This window comes from Spea bombifrons, chromosome 12 (genome assembly GCF_027358695.1).
Source record: "Spea bombifrons isolate aSpeBom1 chromosome 12, aSpeBom1.2.pri, whole genome shotgun sequence".
Taxonomy (NCBI): domain Eukaryota; kingdom Metazoa; phylum Chordata; class Amphibia; order Anura; family Pelobatidae; genus Spea; species Spea bombifrons.
In genome coordinates, this window is record NC_071098.1 from 24,054,314 (window position 1) to 24,076,984 (window position 22,671).

Consider the following 22,671-nt stretch of genomic DNA (forward strand, 5'->3'; position numbering starts at 1 on the left):
GTAGTTGGTGGGACGGGAGCTGGTGGGACCCACAGCATACTTTTACCAGCACAGAGATGAAGTCAGACATCTTTGTCTCGTTTTGGCTTCTTTCCCATCGTGATGTGGGCGCCCTGTTTGCACGCGTCGGCTGGTAAAACGGGTTTTTGAGTAACATCAGTATAAACCCATGCTGGCATAGACGTGTCCTCTTCTAACTCCTTTTGTGACCGTCATACTCCTCGTAATCATTCGAGTGCCTTCCACTCCACACAGCGCAGGACTAACCTTATTAAAAAAGTATTTCTGGATTATATTATTAGCTTTTATTATTATTATCTTTTATTTATATAGCACCAACAATTTACGTTACATTAAAACATCACTTCCAGCAACTTAAATAATGATAAATTTTATTAAAAATTCTAAAAAAAAATAACAAAGAAGAATAATCCTGATTTTGAGAAAATAAAATGATCCGTGCTACCAGGGGAGGGCTGGCAGCCTAAGGCCTGGGGGGCAAGTCAAGTGGCTCCGCCCCTCGCACTCACCTTTCACCCCTCACGCTGCTCCAATCACTATGCGGCCGTCAGACTGCTGGAAAACTTACCTAAACGGCCGCTGGGTGCTGATGCTACCGGTCGGAGCTACTTTAATCCTTTTTTTATTTATTTAATACGCTTGGATCGGCTTGCCATATTAAAAATAAATAAAGTATTAAAGTAGTGCCGGCCGGCAGCATCAGCACCCAGCGGCCATTTAGATTCGATTTCCAACAATCTGATGGCCGCATAGTGATGGGAGCAGCGTGAGGGGTGAAAGGTGAGTGCGAGGGGGCGGAGCTTTCACCCCTCACGCTGCTCCCATCACTTGGCGGCCTTCAGATTGTTGGAAAACGAATCTAAACGGCCGCTGGGTGCTGATGCCGCCGGCCGGCGCTGCTTTAATACTATTTTTTTTTTCATTTAATAGCCGATCCGGCTTGCCATATTAAATTTTTAAAAAAACGTATTAAAGTAGCGCCGACCGGCGGCATCAGCACCCAGCGGCCGTTTAGATTAGATTTTGGGCGGCCTGGGGGGCAATTGCCCCCCCTGCCCAGCCCGCCCCTGCGTGCTACTTACTTTTTTGTCCAGTGTTGGAATGTGCAGCCGTGGGATGGATATCCGCAGCCACAAGCTGTAAAGGGGATTGTGTTTGGCCACGTGTACATCATTAGGAGGCTGCTGGCCTTAAAGCTCCAGGGCCGCTTTTCTGCCACCAGTCTGGCTGCTGACAGCTACGGAACTCGCATGATGTGCAGTCAACTAAAAAAAAAAATGCATAATGGGAATTGTAGTTTGAAACCGATTTGTAGTTTAACAGAATTTGCCGGACTGTCTGTAGTTGTTTGTAATGCATGTACTGTAACAGAGCCGGACGGGCAATCAGGGGCAATCATGTAGGTGCAGCCGACGGGTTGAGGTGTGCGGCCACGCACTACGTTTTTCGCTCAGGTAGTATGTGATCGGGCATATCTGGCCGCTGTCTGCATGCTCATCTGGGTGAGCATTATGGGGGCAATGGCCAGCATTTGCCCTGGGGGACCGGATGACCGGTCTGGGTGAGATCTTAAATAAAAGATAATATTGATTGTATATATTAAAATATAATTAAAGGTCTGTATGCTGAGAATACACATGACAAGCAGAGTGTTCTGTAAACTTCCATTTTCAGCTGATCAGTACACAAAGGGTGTGTTCCTACACTTGGCCGGGCACAGCTCTCCTTGCCGTGTCATTGAATGGGAAACCCTCCCTATTTCATGTTAACCCCGAGTACCCAGCAGCTGACTGCATTTCCCGCTGGCTCCTGGTATTAGTTTACACCATCAGCTGATCACGTGCACGGGGGGCGGGGGCCCTTCAAAGCCATCTCATTGGTCCAAATATAAAAGCGTTTAGGAGGTGGAATAGGCGCCCTTGTCTGTGATTGGTCTCTGCAGAGAGGTGGGTACCGATCCGCCCTCATGATTGGACGAGTCTTACAGTCTGGCGCGCACAGCTATCAATGTTTTCTTTTGTATTGCAGGAGGAATCCTAAACAAGTGACCACCTATGGCTATACATTACCATAGCAACAGGGAGGCCCTAAATACAGAATAAATAATACTGGGTGTGGAATAAAGCAGCAGGTTTTTCTACAAACCAGTATTTTTTATAGCAATGCACAGATCAGCTTTATTCCTCCAGCAACATAAGAGTTAATATTTAGAAGGACTGGGTTATTACTTATAGAGGATGCATAAGAAAAGTATGAGATCAGATCACACACATATGCATATATATATCTATATATATATACACACACACATGTAATATAATATGTAGTATGTGATCTGCCTCTATGAGTGATATGTATTTATATATATATTATAGGTAACCATTTATTTGCCGTGGGTTACAGTAAGGTAAAAGAAACTATAAGGAGTGGTTAATCATGCGCATGCATGTGAATGGCTGGCATGTTGCATGATCCTGTTCATCACACGCTCTAGTTTATACATACATGTCGAGGCCCCGCCTGCAGCTTTCTCACCAGTCTCTCCTAGCATTCAGGCGGGTAGGAACCATAAGATCGGCGGAACGTTTAGCGCCAGACCGGGGCTCACCGAGAGGGTGTACGTTAACCATGGCAGCAGGAGCGGCTTTATCCGGGGTGAAGGTGAGTCTTAGGGGGTAGAAAGGGGTGTTGGGGTGCCCGGGATGCTGAAGTAGGAGGGTCCGGTCCATCGAGCTGGAGGCCCCCCCCTAGAATAGAAAATTTTACCCCCAAGAGGGCATCTGAGCGAGACGGAGATCATTCAGTGGGTTATGACCGAGACTGTAGTGGGGTCTGGCGTTATCTATGGAACGATGTGAATGACCTTTAAAGATAAGAACATTGCATTATAATCCATATGACCTTAATGGTATAGAATGAGTGCATCAGCCTTCCCTATAGCCTTAATACTGTAGTTATTATTATTATTATTATTATAGGCCACAAATACTTCATCAGACAGAGGTGCCCTGCTCATTATTATTGTTTTATATAGCACCATCGTATTCCATAGCGTTGTACAATGGCGAGACAGGACATGACAAGTGGAATATAACAACAGCCCTGAACACAGGAGCTTACAATCACATTGATCTGTATTATTGTTATTATTGTTGTTTATTTATATAGCGCCAACAAATACGCAGCGCTTCTTTCAATGCAAATATTCAAGGGGTTTGTGAAGACCAGTACTAACAGAATAAGACGAACCGATGCATTAGGTAAAGAGGGCTCGGCCCGCAAGCTTACAATCTGTCCTTGGGGTTTTAAACTGTATTAATTATTCACATATTAAATCTAAATATTTGGTATATTTTCTCGCATGCCCCGAACTGACAGATCAGATCCCTGCTTCTTTGAGTCAACCTAAGATGAGCAATATTTTTTCTTGTTTAATATTATATATATTTATTTTATATTCAAATTAAATAAAATATTTAGGTATTTCTTTTCTCGTAGGCTTTAATATTATATATATTATATATTAAAATAAAATATTTAGGGTTATTTTTCGTGCTCACTGCAATAGTTTTTCTTGTAGGCTTTAATATTATATATATATTAATTACAATTAATATTTAGGTTTTTTTTGTACTCGCAATATTTTTTTCTCATAGGCTTTAATATTATATATTTATTATATATTAAAATAAAATTAAGTAAAATATTTAGGGTTTTTTCATACTGCAATTTATATTTTTTTCCATGGTTCTGTATAGATCGCCTCTATTACTGCCAGGCGTTTGCATTCTGATGCTGTCATCTTCTTGAGTAGCCAGCGGCCAAATTCTAGTCATCTGTTTTCTGAAGTTGATTTATTTCTTTCTGATTGGGAAATAATGGCATGTAATAGTAAAATAATAATTAAACATTATTTATTGAGTAGGTACAGTTTATCCATAGAAGTTAATGCTTCAACCATACCAACATCTTAAATCCCAATGAGAGAGAGACTTCAGAGGGTTGTAGTGAATGGAGTATATTGGGAGCGAGGTCTTGTTCCCAGTGGGGTACGTCAGGGATCTGTACTTGGACCCATTCTCTTTAATATTTCTATTAGCGACATTGCAGGGTTGATGTTCGTGGAGGGAGAAGCCAAATGGCAAATGATTTGGGTAAAGTGGAAAAATGGTCAGAGCTGTGGGAACTGAAGTTTAACGTGCATAAGTGTCAGATAACGCACTTGGAGCATAAGAACCCAAGGGCAGAGTATAGAATATCTGATACTGCCCTAACCTCAATGTGTGAGGAAAGGGATTTAGGGGTAATTATTTCTGAGGATTTAAAGGTAGGTAGACAATGCAGTAGAGCAGCAGGTAATGCTAGCAGAATGCTTGGTTGTATAGCGAGAGGTATTAGTAGATAGAGGGAAGAGCTCATGCCGTTGTACAGATCACTGGTGAGACCTCACTTGGAGTATTGTGTACAGTACTGGAGACCGTATCTCCAGAAGGATATAGAAATGTTGGAGAAGTGCAGAGAAGGGCTACTAAAATGGTTTAGGGGTTACAAGATAAACCTTACCAGGACAGGTTAAAGGATCTTAACCTATATAGCCTGGAAAAAAGACAGGACAGGGGGGATATGATAGAAACATTTAAATACTTAAAGGGAATCAACAAGGTAAAGGAAGAGAGTTTATTTAAAAGGAGAAATACTACCACAACAAGAGGACATAGTCATAAGCTAGAAGGGCAAAGGTTTAAAGGTAACATCAGGAAATATTGTAAAATAATATAACCTCTACGGAAAGGGTAGTGGATGCAAGGAATAGCCTTCCAGCAGAGGTAGTGAGGGTTAATCCAGTGAAGTAGTTTAAGAAAGTATGGGATGGGCATAAGGCCAAGCTAGATATAGGGTAAGGCCAGGAACGAAGGATCATATAACCCATCACCGAACGTCGGCATAAAGGCTGCGGTAAGTGCAACGTGTTCAAGGTCACCTTATTGTTTATTAGAAGCACAGAATTTCACGTGACGGGGTTATTATATTATGCGCTCCCGTAAATAACGTCACAGGGTTTGTTTGCCGGGTAGAGTTTGAAGTGGTTCACCTGAGCTGTATGTTTAACACGGCCCTCAACACGGCCCTCAACGCCTTTGGTTGGACATCCCTGATTAACTCCCAATGCAAAAATTCAAGACAATAAAAGTGGGGAACCTGGGACTCTCCGTTTTGCTGGGAGGTAGTAAGTAAGTGGAACAGCCTTCCAGCAGAAGTGGTAGATGTGTATTTAAGGTATCCTGAATGTAGGATACCTTAAATATTTTAAGGTTTAAGGTTTGAGTCTTTAAATCAGGAAAAATGGTTCTTATCGGTTGATGAATTACAGATCTATTAATGATCTAGTCCTGGAAACTGTAGTTCACCAATAGCTGGAAGGTTACATTTTGTATACATTCAGTATATAGAAGTTTTCCAGATAAAACATGTTTAGATTATTATCCTTGCTTATAGAGCGCATGCTTCTGATCTGCTGTGAACCTCTCTGACTCTAGAGTCATAAAATCCCTCCAAATGCATAAAGTAAATAAATTCCTTTTATTCTTATTTGTGATGGATCGGGTTTATATCAATTCTGCATATATTTTTTTTTTGCGAGGGGGCGTATTCTTATTTCTGGAGAATATATATTAATAATACTCTACATGAAAGCAATGAATCCTACTTCTCAGTAATGATTTACAGTGGAGACCCCCTGTCGGGGCCGGACTGGCCCTCTGGCACACTTCTAATGCATATTGAATTTAGGGAGTTAAAACTCTATCGCCAAATCCTGCTTTTGCGAATGAACCTCGGCTTCTAAACATAAATACTACATGGACAGAAGTATTGAGACACCTGACCGTTACACCAACAGGGACTTTGATGACATCACATTCTAAATACATAGACATTAATATGAAGTTGTTCCCCCTATTGCAGTACAGGGGGGAATTTTTGCCCATTCATCCAGTAGAGAGTTTGTGAGGTCAGGCACTGATGTTGGACGAGAAGGTCCAGCTCGCAATCTCCGTTCCAGTTCATCCCAAAGGTGTTCGATGGGGTTGAGGTCAGGGCTCTGTGTGGCCGGTCAAGTTCTTCCACCCCAAACTCATCCAGCCATGTCTTTATGGAGCTTGCTTTGTGCACTGGGGCCACAATCATACTGAAATAGAAAAGGGCCTTCCCCAAACTGTTCCCACAAAGCTGGAAGCATAGCATTCTCCAATATGTCGGCTGGAACGGAGATTGTGAGCCGGAGCTTCTTGTCCAACATCAGTGCCTGACCTCACAAACGCTCTACTGGATGAATGGGCAAAAATTCCCACAGAAACCCCCCAAATCTTGTGGAAAGTCTTCCCAGAAGAGTGGAAGCTGTTATAGCTGCAAAGGGGGGATCAACTATGTATTTAGAATGTGATGTCATCAAACTCCCTGTTTGTGTAACAGTCAGGTGTCCATATAGTGTGTGTAATATATATATATATATTATATTATATTATATTATATTCAAGTGCATATAAACTACCAATGTCTGTAATAATTATGTATTTTGACGGAATGAGAATGTGTAACATTAGGACATCTTTTCTTCTCGGTACTCACCGTTTCATCTCCTGATTTTCTTCTATGTGCGATGTGTCCACAGATGAACATATTCTAAAATGACAAAATGACATCATGTTAATTGAAATGTTTAAACACAGAGATAAACCTTCCTTTAGTTACTTAACCATTTCCAAACAGTTTCATTGGCATTGCTGGAAAGTTACCAGTTGGCTAGCCGTGTTTTTTTTTGACCTAGCAGGCATTGTATGTTGTTTGCAAGCATGTCACGTGATGAAAAAGCGTCGCCCGTCTATTCTTAATGCCAAAGTGTTCGTGCGGCTCCAGTTGTACCTGTTTCGCTGCATTCAGGGGACGTTTAATGCATATCGTAGCTGCGTGGTCCCTTTTAAATGGTGCGCTTTTTGGAAATGCGCATGTGTGTGTGTGGGGGGGATCTGCTCAACCCCCCCATATGTATTTGCCCCATCCTTTAACCCCCAACCATTTCCCGTGCAGCCGAACACCTACCTCCAGACAAGGCAAGTCATTGGCCAAAAATGCTTTAATTAAACCAGAATGCTTAATGCGTTAGGTCCGCTTATTATATTTTGAACGCCGTAGGATTTCTCGTTACCCTAATCGTTGCGCCATGATTACTTTTATAAACAAGACCTGCCTGGTATGGCATTCTCCAATGGATTATAGCCGCAGGTGGCCATCCAAATATGAATGGACGAAAGAAAACTTGCTTATAACGTAATAAATGCGTAATATATGCTGAGGCATCAATAGACGCCGTCCTGTATACAGCTCCAGACTGAGATCATGAGGTGGCCTGGCACTTTAGGACCAGCGACCACCTGATGATGAGTGTCGGTAAATAAAATGATCTGACATGCAAGTTTCAAGGAGAAATCTGGTTGCCAAATTGTGTCAGTAGTAGCCACGGATATGTGACGGGGTGAAACGGATGGGCGAGAGTATCTTATTTTATTAACTACTAAGCTTAAAATAAAACATTAAGCACTTTTGAGGAAGCCGGTAATCTTGGCAATGTCCTGGGGGGTTTGGGGGAAGCAGCTTGTACGATAGAAGGTAACCAGCACTGACTGGTAGGAGACGATGCTACGTGCCTGAAGTCCGTCAGAAGTAGGCACACGTGAAGAGCCGGACAGTAAACATTGTGGTAGTCGCATCTCCCCCAAAACAATAATCTCCATAACCCAGTGCTGTAATATCAAATATACTCAACCATATTACCAATGGCTGGCAACTTCTACGACGGGGCAAGCCCAGCCAAGTGGCTTTAAGGAGAGACAGTCCCTCTCTTGGCCCCAGATGCTCCCATCCCTCTTTCTAGTCCTGATGTTGCTATTATCTCATAATAATAATAATATTTGCTCATAATGTTTGTATTGATGTGTTTAGAAAGTAAATAAAATATATTCTTTATAGCTTTTACTCCAATTTACACATAATCTGTCTTTATGGGGTTTGCTGGATAGATTTGTGTATCAGGGGGAGGAAGAATAAAATAAATAGAGAGTAGAATGAAAAGGGGGGAGAGAACAAAAGAAAGAAAGAAAATGAGAGCGAAAAAGAGAACAGACACATAACTAATTATTAATAGTATTATTATGGTTATTATCACTAGTATAATCCTGCTGAGGGTGATGAGAGTTGTAAAGCAGGCAGGAGATGATAGGGTGACAAAGAGCAAGGTTTACATTTCCATGTTTCAAACAACTGATATGGGGCTCATAAAATAGTAACTCTACCTGATATGGAAACATTGGCTGACAGCACTGCAATCCATTACGCTGCATCTAATGCCTGGGAGTTACGTTCTCATCATGTAATTAATATGAAATGCACTGAAATTGGGAAAATAATTCTCCAAACATTTAATAAACATACAGAAAGTGAGAGGAAATGTATTTAACCCCAAAACGTAACGTTATGTTCTGGGGGGTATAGTAACCACTTGCAAAAGGCCACCAGGACACCTTTTAGTTCATAACCTCTTGCTATAGTTTCAATTTTTAATATTTTTCTATAAATGTGATTATCTCCAAAGACTCTTTTCTACTTTGATCCTGCAGCTTATTATTGTCATTCATTTTGGGTATTTCTCTTGCTATTCTGCATGTTTATACCTTTCTTTTTCAATAAAAGTTTCTTTCTTTATCTGAAGCGGATTTGTTGTTGCTGTACAAGCGTATACCTTTAAACCGATACATAAAAATCATTAGCTGCATAATTTATGGTTATTGCATATTCATACCCCTTGACAGTGTTTGATGCGCATGCCAGAGGCAGCAGGATCATCACTCGCGTTCTCCAAGTTCTTGTAAGATGTAATGAAGTTTTACTTTAACAAGGGGCTGGTAGATAAGTGGAACAGCTTCCCAGCAGAGTTGGTAGAGGCTATCACAGTGAGGGAATAACCCGCAACAGGCATTATTTCTTTACAATACACTTTTCATACTGCTTGATGAAGAATTTTGCTTGCGTCTGCAAGCGCAGAACTTGACGCCTCCGCAAGCAGCACGTTGCATACTTTGCATATTCTTACTGACCCGACCTAATCCTCAGCTGGGGATCTGAAGTGCCCCCCCCCCTCCCTTTGGCACTGCTGATCAACCATCCCTCTATAATTAATATAATCTTATACTTTGAGTTACAGTCTTACCCTCCGGTTTGAATATTTATACACTCCATATATGTTATTCACAGCATTCCTTCGAAATTAGGTAGACGTTTAGTCCCTTTATTCCCGGGCAGCTTCCGGATCATAGGAATTGTAGTGCATCCAACCGTACCCTTCCACCAGCTGTTGGTCTTCAAAGTCCCAACAGCATATGGAGCGCTGCCATTGGGCAGCCCTTTCATTTTCCTTTTTTTGGGCTTTATTACCAACTTAAAAATAGAATATATATGTATTCATGCTTAGAATTTTTTTGCCTTTTATATCCAATTTTAGTCTAGTAGGGTTTGTGAATAATTTTTTTTTATTATTTTTTTTATCGCAAACTACTCACCATTGTTGTCTTCTATAAACTGTCTTCAGTTCTAAAAATTCTTCTAAGTGACCAGTAAATAAATATCCCCAATTCGGTGCCATTCTTCTCGTCGCCGTACTCCCGATGTTAATGTAGTCCGGTCCTGTTTGCTACAGATGATACCCCCCTCTCTAAGCACTGAGCACACATGTGCTATCTCTTTAGGGTCCAGAGTCCAGTATAAAGTGTCAGCTCGTGCTGCCGGCTGATTGGCTAAAAGGGGGGACCGTCCCATGACATCCCACCGGGTAGGAGGAGCTCGTATGGCAGGGACAGCTTCTCACGGCACTATTTCTGCTGAGGTCGGCAGAAATGCTAATGAGACCCCTTGCTTTGTACCCTGTCTGCCAGTCGCACATTACCTTGCGCTGTTGCCGGAATGATAATTAACAAAGTTTAATAGCACGGCTGCTAATCCCTTTGTGGAAAAACAGCTTAAACTACTCTACATTTTTTTTTGGGGGGGGGTTAGCATTTGTTGGTCAGGCAGGAGTCATGTCCATGTCTGCTCAACAGCTTTTCTAATCCGATACAACCGAGAAGGTCATAGGTTTTGAGTTCAAAATGAGTTCTAAGTGTTGATTGTGTGGAAAGAAACCACTATTCATAAACTAGAGACCTACTTGTTGCTCAATAGGGGGTTATAGACACATTCTGGGGCACATTGGTGACAGTGGGCCTATCGGCAGGAGAATTCAATCGGTTGTCAAGGTGTTTACATCGTAAAAATCTCTCCATACACATCTCCAAAATTATTTCCTTACCCCAGGGTGACCAACATTGATGGACGAAGTCAGATGGAGAGCTCTATGTGGACCTTTTGATATCTCAAAGCTAAACTGAAAACATGCGCATGTTGCCAGCAGAATAGCCTCCCCAAATCTATCCTTCTCATTGAATTTGCTATCAAAAGCCAGACATAAATGTATTTTGTGATGACAATATGTTTAATAATCTCCCATAAAGTAAGGGACAACTTTGGCACGTTGAGGATTTCCTACGATGTTTGGCCAAAAGCCATGGGACTTGGTACTGGTTCTGTACAAAAGGTTGCTGATACCTGAATTACTTTATGGTTATACATATCGTTGATGGTTCTAAATAACCAACACTCACGTAAGTCAGCGTGTATAATGCCGAGGAGCTCCGCACACATTCTCTATGAGTTGGCTGCTATATGTCATTACAACTGATTTGAAGGACATACAATGTTGCGGATCCCATCGTTTTGGTGTGACATTGTCATTGTGATTTTAGTGGGAGAACCCTTGTATGGTTTGTATGGATACTGCAGATACATTTGTATCGAATATGTATACGAGCCGGTTCATGTTTATTACTTTGTTACTCTGGGCTCGGGGGAACGTCCTTGGACTTTATTACTTTGCATTATTTACATTGAATAGATCTCCATGATGTAGATTTTTATTATTTCAATGAAGTACTTAACATTAAAGTTGAAATGAACCCTCTTTGTATCCCAATTTATGCCGTCTATATTTCTCGTTTGATGAATGTTTGCATATCTTTTCTGTGTCTTCTCCAGGTTTTGGGCAGACAAATCATTTCTACTCATCGTAATTGGTCGTATGTCACCTGGAGAGCCGCCAGCACCGCCTTTAAGGTAGGAACTCATATTTCCAACCCCAAGTCCCCATTGTAAATGCAGTGTATGGAGCACCATGTGTATAGTGTGAAGTTTGTCTTATCTGAGTTGTTCTCACTGCTCGGATAGGGTTTGTGATTTAGCTGCTTGACGGATCTTCAGTATAGTTGCCTTGAGGGATTGGGAAAACATAGACAGATAGCCGTAGATCGAATCATCCATCGTATGCAATTTTCAACGTAGAATTTTTTTAATTTTTAAGTAAAGAATCTATCTCGCTGCACGTTTTGGGTATTTGTGACTGTTTATGATAAAGGTGCTGTTCCAGACATTAATAGCACATCCTAGTGCAAATAAACCTTAGCAAATCTGCCATTGACTTTTTTCCTGTTTATGAAGCTTTTTCCATTTCTAAAGCAAAAAAAAGTTCCACGTGGCCTTCTTTTGTGTCACATGACAAGCGTTCTCGGTGATGGTGAACGTTTTTGGGCCTGAGTGCCCGTTTTTATGCACGAAACCCAGTTGCAGTCTTCAAAGTGCCCAAACTGCATGTTAGTGCCGACCCCCGGTGTAGTACTGTATAGTTTTCACCTTCCAGAAAAAAATAACACGCACGCCGGCATATAATCACACAACTATTATGTTTAACCCTTCTTTTCTCATATCTAAAAAAGGGCACCCATCCTGTTTAATCTAAATCTATATATTATATTATATATATAATATATATATATATATATATATATATATATATATATATATATATATATATATATATATATATATATATATATATCTCACCTTGAACCCATGTTCTATCTCTCCCTTTTCTCATCGTCCCCTTTTCGCTAATTCTCCCTTTTCTATCTTTTCATTTATTTTTATTTTTCCTCCCATCTTTTATCTTGCAGGCGTCAGACTTGCAAATCGAGCTGAACAAGCATCCCAAACAGAAACCAGACGTTAAGAACTTAATATTTGGGAAAACCTTTACTGACCACATGCTGACCGTAGAATGGACCAATGAGAAGGGATGGGGGAAACCTCACATCAAACCTTTCCAGAATCTTTCGCTTCACCCAGCCAGCTCGGCTTTACACTACTCGGTGGAGGTGAGCGCGTTGGGGACAGCTGTGTATCTGGAACAAAGCGGTCGGCGCTCAACGTATCTGTCGGCCACCATATTGTCTTGTAACGTTACACTTTATTAATGAAAAAATGGATTCAGACATCTTGATTGATACTGTTTAATTAAAAACTGGAACTTACCAGCAGTGTCATCATTTAAATATCTTAAATACTCAGTTTTTTTTTAATACACGTATCCTCGCACATCCAGCTTCTGCATAACTCTGCATCTAATATATCTTTGCTTCTTTGTTGCAGCTCTTCGAAGGCATGAAAGCTTTCAGAGGAGACGATAATCGTGTTCGTCTTTTCCGGCCCAACTTAAACTTGGAGAGGATGCACAGAACAGCTCTGAGAGCCGCATTGCCTGTAAATATCATACTAACTATGTATACATTTTTCTCTAACCATTACAAGCCCAACCGAGAGGTCTAGAACTAACCAGCTAAGACCGTTTTGATCTCCCTGACCTCAGTAGTATATCATCATGTGCAGATCCAACTTTTCTTACCATGTTTTTATCTGTAACCATTCAATGGTAGCAGGGATCTGTAACTACTAGTGTTTTTTTCCCCCCACAATTGTTAATTACTTCTTATTTTTCTGAATTGACAGTCGTTTGACAAGGATGAGCTCCTGGAGTGCCTGAGAAAGCTTATTGAAATCGATCAAGATTGGGTTCCCCATTCTAATACCGCTAGTCTGTACATTCGCCCTACTTTTATTGGAACAGAGGTAAGTGAAGTCCTTCAGGGTTAGGGTCTTTTCTTAATATAAAATAGCATTTGTTGTAAACACAGAGCTTTAAGCATGACCTCCACTCATATCAAGGTCCTCCAAGGGTTGAATTTAAGACCCCGCAGTTCAAGAGTCTCGTTCTCGTGTGAGATTATTTTTGTGCTCAATTCTTGTCATGCATTATTTTTTTGTAACTGCACAGATTGTGATATTCTATTCAGATGATGTTAAGGATGGAAGGTAGCTAGGCACAGTCCTTCACGCTGCAAATGGGCCGGCCAGGGAGATCGGAGATCTTCCTTGTCTCTAGTTTATTGACCGGTAGTGCACCGGCGAGCTTGATCACCCAGTAGTGAGATCTCCCTCTGTTTTTTGTGGCTGCATCGGGGTCCCTATACATCGATATGAGAGATATGCAGGCAGGGCATTCCCAGTAAGTGTATCAGACCAGGTAGATTTCAGTGAACACTTCCTACTAAGTGATATTTTAAACATCTAGATTGTAAGCTCATTCAACCAAGTCCCTCTGCGCCTTTTGTTTCGGGAAGTCCAAACTGTTATGGGATGTGCTATTTAATAAATCAGAATCATACTTGCCTTATTTCACTTGATCACTTAATTAAATATATTGTCCTGTAGGGTGATTTCTTTCACTAGTTTAGCTGGTCCTCCTCCCCTGGGTCGGTTTGTCATCTTAGGAATAATTAAACCTTTAGCTTTCAGGGCATCAGCTGCAGCATAAACCGGCTGAAGTTCTTTTATCGTTTCTGCTACAGTATGTTTAATGTGTCTAAAGATACATTTTTTTATCATTCGAATGCCAGCGGAAGGCTTAGCATTGAGGAGCACAACAGTTGGATAGGTTAGTGGCGATGTGTTATTATGGCATTCAGAACAATGTTATGCATCTAGTGTCACTCTTCTCAATCTTTATAGGGTACTTGTATGGCCAATGAACTATGAAAGATAGACTCCAACATTCTTGCATGATTCCAAATATGTAGTTAATGGAGTACAATTACCGTTGTAAAATTACAAATCCATTTTGGGGTCATTGGCTTGTATTGTCCATGTGTCGGCATGTGCATAAGAAGATAGGATGTGCTCACGGGTACATGTTGGCGGCTGCTGGGCCTTGGTGGGTAGATCCTCCAACTAGTTATATAGTGTGTATATATATATATAGTCCAGTATAGCTGTACTGGGTTATGGCTTTAAAATCCATTTCAGGTACAATTCTGGGTTAATGTGTACCATACAATATTATTTGTGTGTAATTTAAACCTCTCTCTCTTCTCATAGCCTTCCCTGGGAGTCACAAAGTCAAATCACGCCATGCTGTTCATCATCATTGGACCAGTGGGGCCATATTTTCCCACAGGCGGCTTCAATCCAGTTTCGCTTTTGGCTGACCCAAAATACGTACGAGCCTGGGTTGGCGGAGTAGGAAACTACAAGCTGGGAGGGTAAGCGATGAATGGGAAATAAAATCATTTACACTGTCCTGGTGCATAAAAGGTGATTCTGGTGATCAGTAAGAACATTTTGTTCACTCTTTATACATATTTATCAAGAGCAATGTCTGATTTTTAGTTTTGACCCTGAGATATATATTGGTCGTCTAAGACAGGGATACATTGCAGGTATGACTGCAGCTGTTGCGCTCCCATCATGCTCCGTTAACATACTAAAAGAAAAGGAGTCTGTCCATAGCTGGGTAGACACAACAGCCGGAGCATTATCTCCTGGTTATCCTTCCTCTGGGACACGACGTTCATGTTTAGCGTGGTTGGGTTTGGGTTCTAGATCCTGTGTTCTCCGCCAGCGTTTAATACTGTGCTGCTATCGTTGTTGTTGTTATAAACAGAAACTATGGTCCTACAATAAATGTCCAACACGAGGCTGCCCAGCAGGGATGTCAGCAGGTGCTGTGGCTTTATGGTGATAACCGTCAGGTGACTGAAGCTGGCACAATGAACTTCTTCATGTATTGGGTCAATGAGCAGGGCGGTAAGTTTCAGATGGAAAGAGCTTTATCGGAGGTAGTCACTGTCAGAGTCATTGGTGCCGTTGGGGTATTTACAGTGCAGATTGATACCCTTCGGGGCACTTACGCCAACACATGCTGTTAATAAGAGGTTATATAACATGAGGTGGCAAAATGCCAATTTTGCTAGACTGCCTTAATTAAAAAAAAGTTAGAAAAAAACAACAAATGGAAGGATGTTACACTATACAATTTGTAGAAATAATACATAAATAGGATAACGCAATGTTCCAATCCAAGTGGGCCCATGCTAGAAAAAAAACCAAAATGCAGTAATATAACACAAACGTATAAAGAAAAGGTACGGAAAATAAAAATAAGTCTATAGTGAAGCGAACCAACGGTGACCGATGAGAGCCACATAGAACCAATACTGTTCTATGAAGAAGTCCAGACAGACCCAAACTAACCTGTGCCAAACTATTATTGGGAAATCTAAGACAAAATGGTCTCATTGTACAACAAAGTAAGAGCTTAGATCTTCATTCTCTTCAGTCTTACGGTTGTCTCCCGTTCAGCAAACCAAATTTAAATCTGAAAAAGGGATCCATATCAGTCATTTGACATTAAAAGCCTTTCACATTAGTGAACTCTGGTTTCAAACGTATCCAATGATAACTTAGTTCCAAGAAGTTTTAGTAATTGGGCAGCCTCACCAAATGTGGAGGATCTCCTTGATTTGTATATGTTTTCCTTTTCACCCCCTGTACCGGATGCTGGATCCCAACATTAGGAAAATTATTGGCATTGTCAAATTTATATGAGTTTGCAGGGGTTAAATTGTAATATTTGGTACATCCCCCCCCCCTTTGCTTCAGATTCACTCACTGTCATAGTCTATGTTTAAGATTCGCTTCCCAAATCCCTTTACCTCTGTTGTGTATCCGCCATCGTTGTATGTGTGATGAGATTAGTCTGGTGTAATCCTAAGAAATTGTGTTTGTTTGTCATTTTCCCCTCACCTGGTAAAGTGACTACAGTATATAAACTCAGTCCCAGTACAGTGTGTTCTCTTGTATCCTGACTGGTGTGTCGAGACTGGTGGTTCTTTGGGAGACTCTCTTTCTCTGGAGGAGCATATTAACCCTGAGAACCCATCTTGTAGCCATTGCAAGCAAGATAGCAATGACAGCCGGGGATGGTGCTGTCACCCTGGTTCCTCTCCTTTGTCATGAGATCGTCACAGCATCACTGTAACAATTATAGAAACGCAAATCCAAAAATATCATTATTGTGGATAATCAGCTTGTGTGTGTGATTTCTTTTTAATTTACCCAAATAAGGGTGGAGTTATTATAAATTAATTGGTTAATTAATGTTTTTTTGTCACTGTATAGAGGAAGAGCTACTGACTCCTCCGCTTAATGGTTTAATTCTGCCTGGAGTGACGAGACAAAGTTTGCTGGATCTGGCGAGGCAGTGGGTGAGTGTACAGACGGGAAACCCGTTTACGATCTCTTTCCATACACAGAGGCCATTTGTCTTCAAGGATAATTCAATGAGGTCTGTCTGACCGGGAGGTAGAGCTTCCTACTGGCTCCGGGTTGGCTCTGGCCATTAGCTCCGTGTCAGACTTGTCTGACTCTCTTCAAATACAGGCAAAAGTCTTGATTTCATCCAATCCGTTCCAACTATTGTTAAGCAATTTAGCCGGGGGTTGATGATGGTGTACCCAGAACATATTCGGTATGGCCTTTAAGGCCTAGCAACAGACTGGATACAGCAACAGAGTGTAGATACAGACATTGGCGGCTCTAATTGGTCTGGTGGATGGAATCATCTAATGGTCAGTTATCAATAATAGTATGAGGAACGGATTAGTAATTTGAGGGGAATATTTAAGTAAAAACTGATTTTTGATCTCCTCCACTCCTAAAAACATGTCTTTAAGTATGTACTGTGTTTGTGGCATAACGTATTTGTACTCCCCCCCCCCCCAGGGTGAATTTAAAGTTTCTGAGCGCACTGTAACCATGGGCGATCTCATCAAAGGGCTTCAAGAGGACCGAGTGAAAGAAATATTTGGATCGGGAACAGCTTGCGTTGTTTCTCCAGTCAGCAGGATACTTTATGAGGGCCAGGTGAGTGTCCAATCCTTTAGAAAGATGGAACCGCTGGTGTTTAGAGGGCCTTTGGGAGTTTGAGGGGTTTACCCGGGACCCTATCCGTTATAAAGAGAACCCTGCATCGATCTGGAATAAGTCAGCATAGTTCTGAATTCATGTAAGTCTCAATAATGTTAGAACAATGAAACAATACAAATAGCAATGAAAGAAAATATTCTCGCTGTTGTCCCTTCTTTACCGCTACGTGTCCGCAGTGGCCCTTTAAATGCCAATTTATCACAAATGTTACACATCCGCCATCTGCAACGTGGAGTCAATAAAGTCAAGGAACCTACACAAGGACACCTTGTATTTTCTTTACATGCTATAGATATTTTTGCATGACGTACACTGGATACAGGAGGGCATACATATTTTTACTCTATTTATTATATACATTTTTGATCCATAATAAATCTGTGAATTAACCCCTTAAGGACAATGGGCCTTAAAACCCATTGAAAACAATGCATTTTGAGCCCGTACATGTACGGGCTTTGTCATTAAGGGGGTTAATGTAAAATCTCTTTAGCCAATGTAATAAACGAAATGCTAGCGTTTTTATGCAGTAGCCATTATTTTTTTTTGTCACTTTCAGAATTACGACATACCCACCATGGAGAACGGGCCTGAAATGTCGAAGCGTTTCCTGAAGTCGCTGAATGACATCCAGGTAGGTGAAACTGGCCACCACGCCATTGGTACAATGGGTTAATATGGAGAACAAGTACAAGATGCCCTATAAATAGGTGAATTAACACTTTTCTAGTGAAGCTGAGCTTTTATTTTTTTTTGTTTTTTTATTTAGTAATTTCAGACCTACCTGCATATTTTTATACTTTTAAGTAGCGACTTTATTCTTTGAATTTTTGTTTTGCCTTCAGAGAATGCAGTTTTATTCAATGGCGCAGACTTTGGTTACTTCTTTTGCAATCTCTGTGGTTAATTGCTGGGACAGATTATTATATCTGCGCTCAACCCCAATTTACTAGGTGGTGCCAATGTCATGAACGTTTAGTCATATAAATGGGTGGATGCAGCTTCACCAGCTATATCTAGGAACCCCAGGGGATGGGAGGAAAAACTTTAGCAAACTTGAAATGGATGGGCTTCCAGATCAAGTGAATATCTGTAATAGGAAACTGTTGTTGTTGTTATTGTTATTATTATTATTATTAAATTTGTTAGCCTTTATTTATTGCTAAAATATTCCTCAGTCCTATACAGTTTAAATATGGGGATCAAGTACACATGAGGAATGGTGGGCTTATGAGGGCTTTATATTCTAAAATCCAGCCTCCCCCATCTGGTGTTTGTGTGCTCAGACTAAAATACAGTGCTTAAGTCATATGTTTAATGTATGTAACAAAAGGGAACTGGTTCATTATTTGATGGAAAGTTGAAAGAAAATTGGTTGAACCTTTAAAAATCTGTTACTTCCAAAAAGGCATTTCACTTTAGATGCAGTTTTCATTATAAACAATAGATGGCGACATAGGCCCATGTTTTTTGTGAACAGATCGAGTAATACAGACGTGTTTTTTTTTATTGCAATGATTGGCTTCATTATAAAGAACAGTTCAAACTGACTATATTTAGATAAATATTATTCTTTAACTGTGTGTGCTGACCAGCGTATGGGAGCATTCACTATTGTGGTTATTTCCAGGAAAGTTTAATGTTTCTACTCTCTCTCACCATGTATTATGAGATTATGCAAAGCAGTTGTGAGATGTGATGTTTCAACTAACTAAAATTCATACTTTAGTAGATAAACCCCTATAATGTCAACACGAGGACCATTTATTAAAACTTCTGCTTTATTAAATGTTATCATTTTGTTCTTCACAATAGTAAACCTGGTGGTTTAATTAAAAGAAACAGTAATTGTCACAACGTTGTTGCTTTTAACATATGCCTATATCTGCACACACATACAATCTGTATTCGCTTTCTCTTTTCACAGTATGGACGCACTCACAGTGACTGGGCATACCTTGTTTGAAATAAGATGGATGTCTGTTAGATCCTGCATTCCAAAGCATTAGAATCATAAATCTCTTGGATTTTATTTATAAGGGTTTTAAACGTGTTTCTAAGGGCGATCAAGTGGAAGAAAGATGGAGCAGCTTCTACCTCCACATCTTCGGTTCTCTACCCACCCTTCCTTCCTTGATTTAATATTAGTTTTTTTTATGGTGCTTGAGTAAGACAGGTGACATATTTTGTTATTTAATATATGAAATGGAATAGGGGATTATGATTTTAGGAAATGCAGTGTAGACATTTGACAGCCGCTGTTAAACATAAATATATATTTAATTTTGTTTGCTGATGTGATATATATACACTCCGATGAATTAGCAGCATCATCATTCATGCATGTTATCAGGAACAGAGCTTTTCCTCACTGCAATATAGAGTTTTTTCCAGTGTATGAATGGCACACACTGCTGTTTAGAATGTATATTGCTTCACTATTCTAACACACAAGCCCCTCTTAAAATGGGGAGCATGTGGCCGTCGCTTCTTACAATATATGCACAAGCCCCACGTACAAATACATAAGAAACAGGGTTCTTTAAATAGAGAGAAATGCTTAGAAAGAAATGTTTTTTTTTTCTTGTGGCAAGTGGGGGATTTATAATGTCGTGCGACACAAGACCAGCTTTGGGCCAAACTCAGGCATTCTGTATGTGTTGTTTTCTAGGGGGTATTTTTGGATTTTTTTTTTTTATTTTTTTTTTTTATTTAATTCTCTTGGCTAGGTATCCAAATTTTACACGTGAATGTAAAAAGGTTCCTTTTAAACAAACATAACATTATTTACTGAGATTTGAAGACGATAACCCAACCTACCAATTGATGGTAAGTTACTACTGGTGACTTTGATACCTTTTGTTAGAATAAACCTCATTCCAAAAATGTATTATACAAAGATTCCATCTATTTAAATCATCTTTAATGATAGTTTGGATCCTCATTTTGATAAAGGCAGGTTTATTACATCACAAATGCCCTCTTACAGCTGCGTTTAAACGGACGGTTTCATGTGATGCGTAGAGCCATGGTTCACCAGGTAATCACAATGACCTACGATGCCATTTTGAATTCAGTTGGGACTGAACTCAGGAGCATAAGTCTAGGGCAAGGGTGTCCAACCTGCGGCCCTCCAGCTGCTGCAGGACTACATCTCCCATACTCCTCTGCCAGCCCCTTACATGAAAGAGCATTATGGCAGATGTAGTCCTGCAGCAGCTGGAGGGCCGCAGGTTGGACACCATTGGTCTAGGGTGTCACCAGGGTCCAAGGTGCTCTGAATCCTGATATGTTTTTGTTTTTTGTTCTTTTTAAAGATTGAAGGAATTTTAACCTGACAGACTTTATTTTTTTGGAGGGTCAACTCTCCAGCTTTTCTAGAAAAAAAGTTTGTTTATTCTATATAAATCATGGTTAATTAAGTCAAATTTCTTGAAACACATCATTCAGGGACAGTTCTGTCATTGCATTAGAAACGTCCCGTAGGCCAGTTGACGCCACAATATAGCGTGAAATGGAAAGTTAGATGTTCTTGGTAGTAATTACTTTTTAGCCAATGCACCCCATATTCTTCAACTAAAAATGGTATCATCCCAAGACGATATTTGCTCCTCTGTAGATAAGAGACATTCTTCTCCTTGTCCACCTATTGCTAGATGCTATAATTACTACACTTAGTCTAAAAATATTACAAAGCTTGTCCTAGAGAGGGGCTAGGGTGTCATAACCTGCACACGTTCCTCCAGTTTCTATTCTTTATCTATGGACCGTATGTCATAAATTCAGTAAAGCCCCCACATGCAAATGAGGCTCTTTAGAATCACAGATGATGGAGCCTTGGAGCAAACCCTTATTATATTACACCTTTGTGCATCTGATCCTTTGATGCGTTTTACTACCTCACCACAAACTGTAGTCACAAATATGGTTTTTGAACTTATGATTGACATAACCACTAAGTGGGATAACTAACCTGAGCTTCCAAACGTTGCTTAGTGAGTTTGTGTATAAGCGTATAAAAAGGTATGGACGTGGTTTTACATGCTTTAATATTGAAGTGAGGAATTCCTCCTTATTCTATGCAGTATTCGTCCTGGAGGACCCAGCTTGCCGCTTTTAGATTTTTGGAACACCAAGGAATGCACAGGCAATAAACCATACAAAATAATAAGTTTTAGACAATCCGAAGCAAAGTTTATGCTGAATTCTCTTACCTCTGAAAAGTTTTATCCCTTTTCCCTCTCCATTTTAGGCTGTAGTCTAGTTATAGTTTTGAGATTAAATCATTCAGAACCTAGAGCTTTATTATTTATTTTTTTACTACACTACGAGGCACATGTCCTTAATATAGGGCTAATTTTCCTTTTGTTCAAAATGTGAAACCTGAAAAGTTACTTTTGTAGACCTTGGTGGAAGAGGAACCAACATCTTCATAGAAAGTGTATAACGGTTCATAGTCTTCAATTCATATGTCTGAGTTCTTTGGTGACAATGACTTATTGCTACATATAGTTTTATGAATATGATGAACCAATAACATGTTATTAATGTCTGTATCCCAATAAATTAAGAGATCTTCTAAAAGATGGCGACAATTGTAAAGCAATAATTTGTGTCCTTTGTGGAGACATCAGCTATCAAGCTTTTAGTAGGAAATTGAGCAAATATTCAACCGTTGAGTGCCAAATGGACGAGCAGTATTGTTCCTCACCCATCAGGCCGTTGTGGTTATGTATTTAGTAAGACCAGAGTTCTAGGTACTTGGTTAAATACCTAAAACTCCAGTACCTTCAAGAGAAACATGAGCTGTCTGCATTCAGTTTACGCGTAAAATGACTGGGTTTGTTTAACCATGTTGAGTAGGTATTGTTCATGGTGGGAAAACCCGTTTTTTATGGAAATTCCCCTGGGTTTAAGTGACTTGGGGTAATCTGCGTAATTTATTTTAGCATGGTTTTCTAAATCTAGTGATGAGGGACCTTCAAGATGGGTCCATGTTAAGGAACGCCTAAAACTCATGTGAAACGGGAATGAATTAACCCACACATTCATTATTTTTGTGGTAGTATATAGTAGTTTTAAATTATATTTAGTAAGATACTGTATTCGACTTCAATACATAGAGTAGAATTTTTGATATTGGTGGCTTAGGTGCATATACGGTATAGAATTTTAGGCTTGCAACTTTTCATTTGGATTTATGTAACCTGTAGGTGGTCTTGTGAGAAAAGTCATTAGAATCAATAAGAAAATGCTGATAAGTGCACTTACTGTAGTTCTCATTCTAAATTACTCAATCAGAGCAATGTGCGAACAATCAGAACAGCTGGTCAGCTTAAAAACACTTTGGAATGC

At 40.2% G+C, this 22,671-nt stretch overlaps 1 protein-coding gene and 1 long non-coding RNA gene across 3 annotated transcripts; one reads left to right on the plus strand and one right to left on the minus strand.

The window, feature by feature from the left end:
* Nucleotides 1-1,131: 1,131 nt before the first annotated feature.
* Nucleotides 1,132-9,826, minus strand: LOC128470341 (uncharacterized). Of its 2 annotated transcripts, none has more exons than XR_008346022.1 (3): nt 9,633-9,826; nt 6,649-6,702; nt 1,132-1,258 (listed from the first exon to the last, which is right to left on the minus strand). It is a non-coding gene; the product is annotated as an uncharacterized LOC128470341 (long non-coding RNA). The 2 variants fall into 2 exon arrangements; XR_008346021.1 differs by lacking the exon at nt 1,132-1,258 and adding an exon at nt 2,781-2,884.
* LOC128470340 (branched-chain-amino-acid aminotransferase, cytosolic-like) lies at nt 2,545-19,881 on the plus strand. The gene is made up of 11 exons (XM_053452217.1): nt 2,545-2,682; nt 11,200-11,277; nt 12,171-12,371; nt 12,646-12,756; nt 13,003-13,122; nt 14,428-14,591; nt 14,993-15,135; nt 16,510-16,595; nt 17,113-17,253; nt 17,876-17,950; nt 19,244-19,881. The coding sequence occupies exons 1-11, from the start codon at nt 2,650-2,652 to the stop codon at nt 19,280-19,282; spliced, it is 1,191 nt and encodes a 396-aa protein (XP_053308192.1). The 5' UTR covers nt 2,545-2,649; the 3' UTR covers nt 19,283-19,881.
* The last annotated feature ends 2,790 nt before the right edge of the window (nt 19,882-22,671 follow it).